The 10,149-nt window shown below is 29.0% G+C and overlaps 1 protein-coding gene across 4 annotated transcripts in view; it reads left to right on the top strand.

Moving 5' to 3' along the window:
- Nucleotides 1–913: 913 nt before the first annotated feature.
- LOC145835347 (eukaryotic translation initiation factor 4 gamma 3-like) overlaps nucleotides 914–10,149 on the top strand; it is a 30,242-nt gene continuing 21,006 nt past the window's right edge. For 3 of the 4 annotated variants that reach the window (XM_082942903.1, XM_082942902.1, XM_082942899.1), the window contains exons 1-12: nucleotides 914–1,095; nucleotides 1,256–1,417; nucleotides 1,669–1,722; nucleotides 2,383–2,422; nucleotides 2,562–2,644; nucleotides 4,169–4,291; nucleotides 4,653–4,796; nucleotides 8,294–8,512; nucleotides 8,776–8,997; nucleotides 9,335–9,541; nucleotides 9,834–9,875; nucleotides 9,989–10,118. In XM_082942903.1, the coding sequence (XP_082799029.1) occupies nucleotides 940–1,095; nucleotides 1,256–1,417; nucleotides 1,669–1,722; nucleotides 2,383–2,422; nucleotides 2,562–2,644; nucleotides 4,169–4,291; nucleotides 4,653–4,796; nucleotides 8,294–8,512; nucleotides 8,776–8,997; nucleotides 9,335–9,541; nucleotides 9,834–9,875; nucleotides 9,989–10,118 (1,582 nt within the window). In that variant the 5' untranslated portion in view covers nucleotides 914–939. The remainder of the gene's footprint in view (nucleotides 1,096–1,255; nucleotides 1,418–1,668; nucleotides 1,723–2,382; nucleotides 2,423–2,561; nucleotides 2,645–4,168; nucleotides 4,292–4,652; nucleotides 4,797–8,293; nucleotides 8,513–8,775; nucleotides 8,998–9,334; nucleotides 9,542–9,833; nucleotides 9,876–9,988; nucleotides 10,119–10,149) is intronic. The other variant, XM_082942901.1, reaches the window with a different exon arrangement.

Raw genomic sequence — 10,149 nt, 5'->3', positions numbered from 1 at the left:
AGTCAGTGTTGCCACCCTTTCAGAATGATTCAAAAATTTTGAATTTTGCTTTAAAACTTAGGCTGTCAGAATAGTTTCTTTTCCTAAACTAAGAATGATTTTTTTCAAATGAGATCTAGTTTATCTAGCTACTTTATTTTGTTAATCTATAGCTAATTTTGTATAAAATCTAGATTTTTATTAAAAGTTTATTTTCAAGGACTTAAAAAACTCAAGATGACCCAGGACAGTTTTTCTCTTAGGAGATCTTTTTCTTAATTCAAAGAACCTGGACCAAAGTTAAACACTTAATATGGTCTTAAGGGGGTTGCCAAAAAATAGGAATCCTTGAAAAATGTTAAAATTGAGAATTTAGACTAGAAAACCTGGAATTTTAAACAAAAGTTACTGAAAAACCTGGAACAATTTCTACATGTTAAGTAATGAGATTTCAATTTGATAAAAAAAATCTGTCGTAGAGATTTTTTCTATCATTAATTTTTTGTGTTAAATAAAGCTTAACATTATCTTAATTTTTTAATGCTATTTAAGACAGTTTTTACTTTTAATTAATTTTAAACCCAAAAGCTGGTACTTGAAAAATCTGGAAGAAATTTTTCAACAACATTTGAGGACTCTCTTTTTAATAGAAGGATTAAACAATATGCAAAACTAAATCATTTCACTTTGTAAAAAAAAATGTTGGACTCCCGTATGCACTTTATTGACTTTTTCTCACGTTTGGATAATAATAAAAATAACTTATTTAAGGTTACCACTCACTTAAGATAACTCAGGCTAGTTTGAAAAAAAAAAGCTCAAGATGACTCGGCCAGCTTGGTTATTTTATAAAACATTAGTTTAAAAAATACTTAAATCATATTTATATAACTTCATTAAACAGCAATAACACCCAATTGTACATTGTAGAAAGTTTTTATTGTAACTGACATATTTATTATGAGTAAAAGTTTCAACATCAACCAACAATACCAAGCTCAAAGTTACCCTCAAAGTCAACAGCAAGGTACGCAGCCGCGGCCTGTCCCAAGTCAGGGCTACCAGGGTCACCCGCAGCAGCCACAAGGTCCTAGGTACCAGCAGTTTCAACAGAATGTTTGTTTATTTATATACTCATCAAAAGAAAATGTTTCATTTTTGATAATTTTAGGTAGAAGTTTCAAATTAAAATTATTAAATAAGTATCAGCAAGAGTTTTCATTCTATGTAAGACATTTAAGTTAATATATTCAGTCTTATTATAATGTTGTCCCAGGTCACAAACTCTCCCAGGGCCAGCTCCCCTTACACTGGTGCTTACGGCAGGTCACCGCAGCCTGGCCACCCCGTTCCACAGCAGCAGGGGGGTGGGGAGTTCATCCCTCAGCAGATGAGACAGAACAGACAGGTTCAGGGCAATTTTTACAGACCTTTTCAGGTAGTTAATAAATAATAGTTATATAAATTTGGTTTATTTATAAGATTTTATATTAATTGGATAAGAACTTTATTATGAGTAAAGAGCCGTACAGGGCAAAACAATTTTTTTAGGAGTATTTAACATTGATTATTATATTTGAAATTTAAACTTTAAAAGTACAAGTAAGTAGCAAATATAATGTTGTTATAATGCTGTTTGTGTGATAATAATTAAAAAAATAATAGTTAATGATATTTTTATTATTTCAGCCTCAACAGACTGTCGTGCAGCAGTTCAATCCTTATACTCAACAATACGTACCGGTTAGAGATGCATTTAAATATACACTTAATATAATTTACTGTTAAGGTCTTGATTTGTTTATTTAAACTTGCTGTATAAACAAACTTAAATCTAGTGTAAAATTAAGATCAATGACTTCCAAAACATAAAAAAAAAGTTTTCACTTTTTTACATTACTAGCTACAAGTAGCTTTTTATCACCTTTCAAATTTCAAATTGGAGGGTTCAATTTTATTATACGGAAGAAAGCAAATTATATTTTATGGTTAACACCTATAAATTAAATTGGAGGGTGTAATAGGTTCCAAATTTCTTTATACTAAAAAAAGTATTTTATATTTTATTGTTAAGAACTAAGTGGTGGCAGATGTTAACTTATCTAAAATGTTTAAACACCTGTGGCCTTAAATGATATAAGAAATAAAATGTGTTACACATTGAGGGCATATATGGTAAATCACTTTTTTAGTCCTGTTTTTAGAATAATTGAGCTACCTGCTACTTTTTATTATTTAAAAAATTAAAAGTCTTTATACTTGTGGTTTATAAATTAAAAGCCGTTGTTAACTTTTCTGAACAAAACATTGGACCCCCCTATGTCTGTTAAATTTCCTTTGAAAATTTATAAGTTTAATATAACTTAAAGTAACATTTATAATATAACTAAAACTTTTTTACAGAAGTACCCTGCTTACCAAGCTCCTCAAGGCATGTACTGTAGTAAGTTTTTTTATTTGTATATATTTTTTAAATTTTTATAATTTTTTTACTGTCATATGTAGTTTTAAAATGTGTTTTTTCATTTGATATTAAAAAAATTGTTTCTTATCATAGTGTTTATAATAAGTTATTTATACAGTGAACCCTCAAGTGTATAATCAAAATCCTTACCAGGCTGCTCCAATGCAACCCCAACAGCCGGTAGCTGAACAACAGCCCAAAGTTTGTTTTTATTTATAATAATTGAATAAATAACTAAAATTATATAGTAATATTATTCGACTATCACTATTCACACAAGCACACTTTATTTTGTATGATTTTATTTTGTTATTGTTTTGTCCTCTTCTTGCTACAACCCACTTTGTTTTTCTTATATGCACACTTTTCGTTTGATGCCCAATTTATGTTTTAATGTCAAATCTAAATATTTTTCTCTTGTTTGTTTCTTACCCAGCAAACAGCCTGCCAAGACTCAAAGGTCTGCATCCCCATAATGAGGTGCCATCAGCAGCCGCTCACTTACGTGCAGATTGTCAAACCTTGTCCTTCCCACGTCATGGCCTACCGACACCAGCACTTGCATCCTTGCCACTACCCACCCTCGTGGAGACTCATTTCTTCCAACCAGAAGCCGTTGATCAGTCCACGTTTCTGTGGCAAATCTCCTGCAAATAAAAGTGCGGCCATACCCATTTTTGCACCGCCACAAGAATTGAATAAGAAGAAACACGATGACAGTAATATAGTTAAGGTAATATATTAGGTACAATAATAAAAAAGATAGTGTTTCTTACTCTGACACAAATAGTTTGGAGTAGTTGATAACAACTTGAGCTGTTTAAGTTAGTTCAAAATTAACTGATCCTTTTTAAACTTCAATGAAATTGTTGATCTTGTAGTTCACACATTGAAGTTTGAATAATAATTAAAAAGCTTAAAGTTTCAGACTGGCTGTTATTGGTGATGCTGCCTTGGTTATTGCAATTTTTAGTGAAGTAGTTATCAACTTAAATTTTGGTGTTATTATTAAAATTCTGGCCTATCTAATATAAAAATAGTAAAGTCTAATATGTTCTGTAGTAGATTTCTGTAGTGACTTGATTGAAAATAAAAAACTGCTTAGTTTTCCATATAACTTTAAAGAGTAGATGTTTATTTACTATAGTCTTAAGTATTTTAAAAATAGATAAATGCAAAGTGCTTAAATACATTTTTTTTGGTTGAAATCAAGTTAGAAGAAGTTAAATAAAGAAAGGCAATAAAAGTAAAATTAGTGAGAATTTATTTTTAGCTTTCATTAAATTTTAAGTATAAATAATAAGATCATTGAAATTAAGTATAAAAGATGAAATCATTAAAAAATTTAGTTTAAGGTACTGGCCAAACAATTGATCTGAGTAAAGGAAAATCAGGCTAGGAAAAATTGACAAAAGATTTGTGTTGTTTACTGATTTTGATTGTTTTTCTTTATCTGATATCTGGTTTTTCTTTTTATATATGCTTAAACTTTCTTTCTATGTTGTTTTTAATTTCTTTTTTTCTTGCTGATTTTCATATACATATCACACAACCAATGATCATACGCGCTTATACAGACAGTTAAAATAAAAAAAATAAAGATGTATAGATAAATCACAAATTAAATTGTTATCAATACACAATTAAATATGAAAGACAAAAGTTATGTATTACAATTTTTTCAAACTTAAGACACATAAAGTAAGTGTTCATGTAAACTTTCAGCCCACAAAAAGGGAAAAGAAGCCGCTGGTAATTAAGGATCCAGCCACGAGCGAGATTGTTGTTATTGACAAGCCTGCGGCCACTGCTAACAGTGGCAAGACTGAGGGAAAACCTGAAAAGAAAGTGAGTTAGAAAAAATAATCAAAAACATTAGAAAAATCCAGACCAAACATTTGTTTAAAGACAATTTAAAACAAAAATCATATTTTATTTAAAAATAAGTTTGAATGAAAAGTAAATGGTAGTTAAAAAATAAAGAAACGTTAAATGATAATTTAAAACATTGAGTTTAAATAAAATAAACAGGGCTGGGTTTTACATTTAAGTTAAACTGTAACATTAAATTAACTCTCAAATAATTAATAACTCTATTTTTTTAATAACATATAAATGAACAAAATTTTCAACTTAAATCAAATTAAACAATATGAAAATTCACAAGTTAATATTGAACAAAATAAGAGTTCAGAATTTAAATTACCAGGGGTCTGATATCTCCCAGCAGTTCAAAGCTATGGTAACCAACGCGGCCAGGTCCAGCGTAGGGGACGTCCCTTCTCCCAGCATGGGTAGTAAGGTAGTTGCTGACCCCAAGACCCCTAAAATGGAGGCTCCCCAGCAGAAAAAGGTGAGGTTTTGTTGGCATGGTGACAGTTTACTTGTTTGTTTAGAATTAGATTTGGGATTTTTCAAATTTTCTTAATAATTGTTAGTTGTAACCAAGTCAGTGTTCTGCAACCTGTAAATTAAAAAATCAATAAATATAAACTTGAAAAATAGTTAAAATTTATTTAATAGTTCAGGGTTGCCACTTTACCTGGAATCCTAGAAAAACTTGTAATTTTGAAAATTTAGTCTAAAAAAACCTGGAAAAACCTGGAGTTTTAACAATTTTCACATGTTAAGTAGTGAAATTTCAATTTGAATCAAAAATCTATAATATAAATAAGAAATTTTTTTCATCATCAAAATTTTTTTTATTAAAAAACATATTTAAAGTAGCTTAACAGTATATTTTCAATGTTTTTTTTACTATTTAATACAGTTTCTTACCTTAAACTTAAGTTTTAACTAAGAATAGACCCATAATGTGTACTTATAAAAACTAAAAATAAATTTTGGAAAAACAAGCGGCAACCCTGATTGGTCAATGGGCTAAAAGAAAATACTTTTTTAACAAATATTAGCCTTTAATCGTAGTTCAACAAAGTTTTTTTCATGATAATTCTTAATCTCAAACTTGCATGATGATTGCATACTCACAGTAAAATTCTCAAGAAGATCTTGTATGAAGTTTTCAAAAAAAAAAACTAAAATTAATAGTTTTTAAAACTAAGGCAAGTCTATTCGGGTTGTGGAACTCTGACTTGTTTTACTGTACCATTTTAAACAATTTTATTAAATTAAAATCTGCAACAAAATATTTGACAAAGCATGAATTGTAATTTGAAAATAAAATCAAATCAAAGACTTAAAAAAAATAAACTCATTAACATAACTTTTTGCCTCACAACAAAATTTTTGACTTTCCTTACGTTTTGAATGATTTCTCTAATTTTTAATTCTACACTCATTAACACGAATGTTTTGTATTGTCCGAACGTAGGTGTCACCACAATAAGAAGCTGCAATTTTTCCAGCGGCACTTTTTAACATTCTAACTTCTTCAGCATATGACAGTTTCATTCATTTTTGTTTTATCACTCAATTATGTATTTGAATCGAAAAACTTTTCTACTGCAAAGACATTTTTCAATGACCCACAAACAACATCTCTGTGGAAATTTAAAGTTTAAATAGATCTATTTTTGTTAAACAGCCTAAAGTACTTCAAGTGAGTTTTTGATTTTGAAATCCAAAATTTTGAAGCTGGAAGGCTCGACAATTAAAAGATTAAACTTTCAAATGTTAAAAAGTGTCGCTGCGTAAAAAAGTCGTGTGAAGAAGTTAAGAACAGGAGAAAAGTCGTCGCTGGAGATTTGACATGCCTCTCAGTTGTAACGACACCACCTCTGCTGAGTTGAAATGACAACAAGCTACTTATCGTTGGAAGAAAATTCACATCATGACATTTAATTTGATATGTTATAAGACTTTGAACTCAAAAATATTATTAGAATTTTGATTTGGTGCTAAAGTTGTTAATATTAAAGCTCAGGATTGATTAAGCTTTTCGGAATGGTTATCACAAATAATAGTAAAATCTAACAAGCGTTAAATGATTATATTTTGCTAATTTTATCAAAGGCAGTGTAATATAAGTACAATCTAGAAATAATTTAGCCTATTATTGGTAAACATATAAGGTAAAAAGAAAAAAAAAACATTTTACTAAATTAATTTTTGACCACTAGGTAGTGTAGTTGAGTAAATATTTTAAATCGAGTCAACCTATATCTGATAATATTATAAATGTCTTCATAAACCGTAATACTAAACTGAAACAAAATAAATCAAGTCACTCAAGAACAGCTTACTCAAATGAAGTTATCATCTCCTTAACTATCTATATATATATATATATATATAAATAAGTAAAAAAATAATAATTAATTTAACAAATAAAATTATAATAAAAACTGTTTAATGAGTAATGTATTGTAAATTTGTTATTTCCGATTAAATTATGTTAAACAGCAAGTGTTTAACAAAGCCAAAAACTAAAACGGATGTAGCTTCAAGATATGATAAAAGCTTCAAAGTTTATAATTTTCTCTAAGTTATGTAAGTTTCTTTAAGTTTTGTAAAGTTCTTTTTTAAATTTGATTAAAACTAATTAAATTCATTTATAGGTTGTATCTATATTGCACAGCTTGAAAATACTAAATGAGTACTACTATTTAAATATAAATAGTTATAATAACAAAAAATTAATAACAATGTTGTTAACAATAAGATTTATACAGGCTTAAAGTTATTGTTATGATAATCATTTTGAAAAACCTGGTTTTTACATTCAGTTAATAAGTGTATATTAGTTCAAAATCTAACAAAAGTTTAAAGTTTAAATGTCTTAATTTGTGAAAAGCCTTTCTAATGATTCGGTTTGCTTAGCTTTATTTATGCATATATTTATAAAATAAAAAAATGATGTGTTTTTAATTGTTTTATTTTCAATTAATTATGGGTATTTAAAAAATTCTTGCACAATCTAAAGTATAGCTAAGTTTTTATGTGAATTGTTGATAAAACACTCACTTTAAGTTGTATGATAAATTATTTGAATAACTTTCTTCTTAAATTAACGCAATTTGAAGTTTTCTAATTATTGCTTTAAAAATAGTAAAAGATTCATAATAAATTATCTAATTTAGGCCTAACTTTTATTGAATCACAAAAATTTTATTGCTTCTTAATTAGGTTTTAATGCTTTAACATTCTAGCAAAGTTGTAAAAGCTTAATTATATTTTAAAACACTAAAATTACATCATTGTTATTACTGCTTTGCTTAAAAATAATTCTTATGAGCAGAGCTTGTACTTGTTTAAATGTTGTTGTGTGTTTTTTGATGTTGTTTTTTGTCAATTTTTTCATTGGTAGATAGACACATTTAGCTGAAGCAATTTTATTTAGTGTGGTTTGCCCATGTAATTGAAATTTAAAAACATTTTGAACATTTTCAGAATAGAAAAGTGCTAAAATATATTTATTAGTATGGTAAGTAAAGCTCAGAGGCAAAAGAAAAAGAACGAAGCACAGAGAAGAAGAAAAGAAGAACAGAAAAAGCAAAACAAAGTATATATATCAAACTAATAAAACAATTGGTATTTAGTTTTAACAAAAATTATTTGAATAATTAAGCAAGGTATAAGGTGTTTTATTTTCAGACTAGCTATTTAAAATTCAGGTAAAAGTAAACTTCAGGTACAATATAGTATTAAAACGTAATTTTTAAGTTAGGATAAACTAACGTTATGACACTCAAGTTTTAAGAAATAAACTTATCTCAGCAAAATAATACTATTTTAAAAATTAAGTACACGGAAGGGGACTAAAAACCTGGTTGACTACCTCCACAGATAAAATCAGAATGATGAGCTATTTTAATACTTGAATGCATTGCATATTCTTTCATACAAATGAAATTAATTGAAATTGTGCTTAAAAATCTTTTTTATTAACAGTTGGCTGCAGCCAACGCTGCTGAAAAAGCTGCCGAAGAAGCACCAAAGGTTCCCGATGAACCCGAGCAAACAGAAGAAGTACCGCCGCCAGTAGTAACTGAAGCACCCCCGGCCAAAGAAGAGCCCAAAGTTGAAGAACAACCTTCAGTGGTGGAGAAAGATGCGACGGAAGAAAAAGACGAGGTTGCAGATCTCGCTGAAGGACTTGACAAAGTTGAGGTTAGTATAATAAGTTTATAATTAACTTTAAGTATATGAATAAAATATAAGCTCTCTCAAAGGCTTACAAATGTTCAATAAGTTTAAATATTTGAGTCTGTAAAGGTTAAGTAAATAAATAATGTTTAATTTCGCTGGGCTTTCTATAGTATTTTATTGATTTTAAAACAAAAAAATTACCACCTGTTTACTTAAGCTATTGGAAGCAAAGTAATAAAAATGAATCAGATGATGTTTAAACTTCTTAACTAAACAATACTCAGATCAACGATCAACCGACGGAAAGTTCTTCGAAATCCTCGCAAGAAAACCTGAAGCCGATTCCCGCATCGTCGGCTGATGAGAAAACAGCTCTCGCAGAGGAGAAAGTCGTTCCAGCTGAAGCGGAACCTGTAAAAGAGGATGTTCCTGCTGAAGTGGTGGAAGAAACACCCAAGGAAGAGGTGGAAGTAACTCCTATGGAAGTTGACCCCACACCCGCTGAGGTTTGTACTAAGTTTAATTTACTTTCACTTTTTATAAACTTGATAAATGTTAATTAAAAACATATCTAAAAATAAATAAAATTTCATTAAAGAATAAATATAAATGTTATAAAGTTTAGAAAACCATTTATGTCGATAAATGTTAACATAATTTTTTTTTTGAAGTTTACCTTCACCGCTTTTTTAAACAATACCAACAATACGTTGGAATTTATTCAAAGGTTGATAATATGAATTTTTTTTAACATTTCTTGTTAGAGCTTTAAATACACAGTAATGTAAAGTGGAGTCATAGTTAGCAGTTTTGTAAATTAAATTAAATGTTGTCACCAAACAGACTACTGAGCCCAGCGCTCCAGAACCAGTCGAAGCAGAAAAACCAGCAGAACCCGAACCCGTAGTGGTTAAAACCCCACAGGAACCAGCAGATATACCTGCAGAGGTAAAAGTTCCTGAGGAGCCCGTGAAAGTTCCTGAACCTGAACAGGTCAGAGAACAGGAAAAGGAGGTGCCTGTAGTAGCTGAAGAACCCAAAGTAGAAGAGGTAATTTATGATAAATTTGTTATTAGTTCTTATATTTAATTACCTTTGTGTTAAACTAATAAAGAAATTGTCTGAGACGGCTGTGATAGTAGTACAAGTATAGGGAATTAAGAGACTGAAGTCTTTTAGATAGAAAGTTCTTAAAATTTTGTTGGGATAACAGCTTTTATTAATTAGATCTGTTGGTTGAGTTTTCTATAAAACACAATTAACAACTATGCAGCATTGTGAATAGATGATAAACACCATTAAATTAATAAAGTTTTTGATTTATTGCTGCTTTTCTGAACAGAAGCGTAAGGGAGAGCGACATCATTTTCTTCCAAAAGATAGGGTTAATAGTTGTTTATGATTAAGTTAAAAGGCTTAAAGATATTAGATAAAAACTAACGTTTTGTAAGTAGTAACTGTATAAGTATTTTTGTAATAAATAAATAATTTCAATAGAAACCAGTAGAGAAGCCGGCCAAATCAGTAGAAGAACCATCACAAGATTCAGGTAATGACGAAAATAAGGATCCTTCAAATGCTACAGACAATGATTTGGAGGAAGGAGAAATTGTCTCTGACAACGATGGTCTTTTTATTTATTTACTTTTTTAAGTTTT

Source organism: Thalia democratica, chromosome 5, assembly GCF_965202585.1.
Source record: "Thalia democratica chromosome 5, ktThaDemo2.hap1.1, whole genome shotgun sequence".
NCBI lineage: Eukaryota > Metazoa > Chordata > Thaliacea > Salpida > Salpidae > Thalia > Thalia democratica.
The sequence above is the reverse complement of the archived record's forward strand: the minus strand, read 5'-3'. Positions and strand labels throughout refer to the sequence as shown.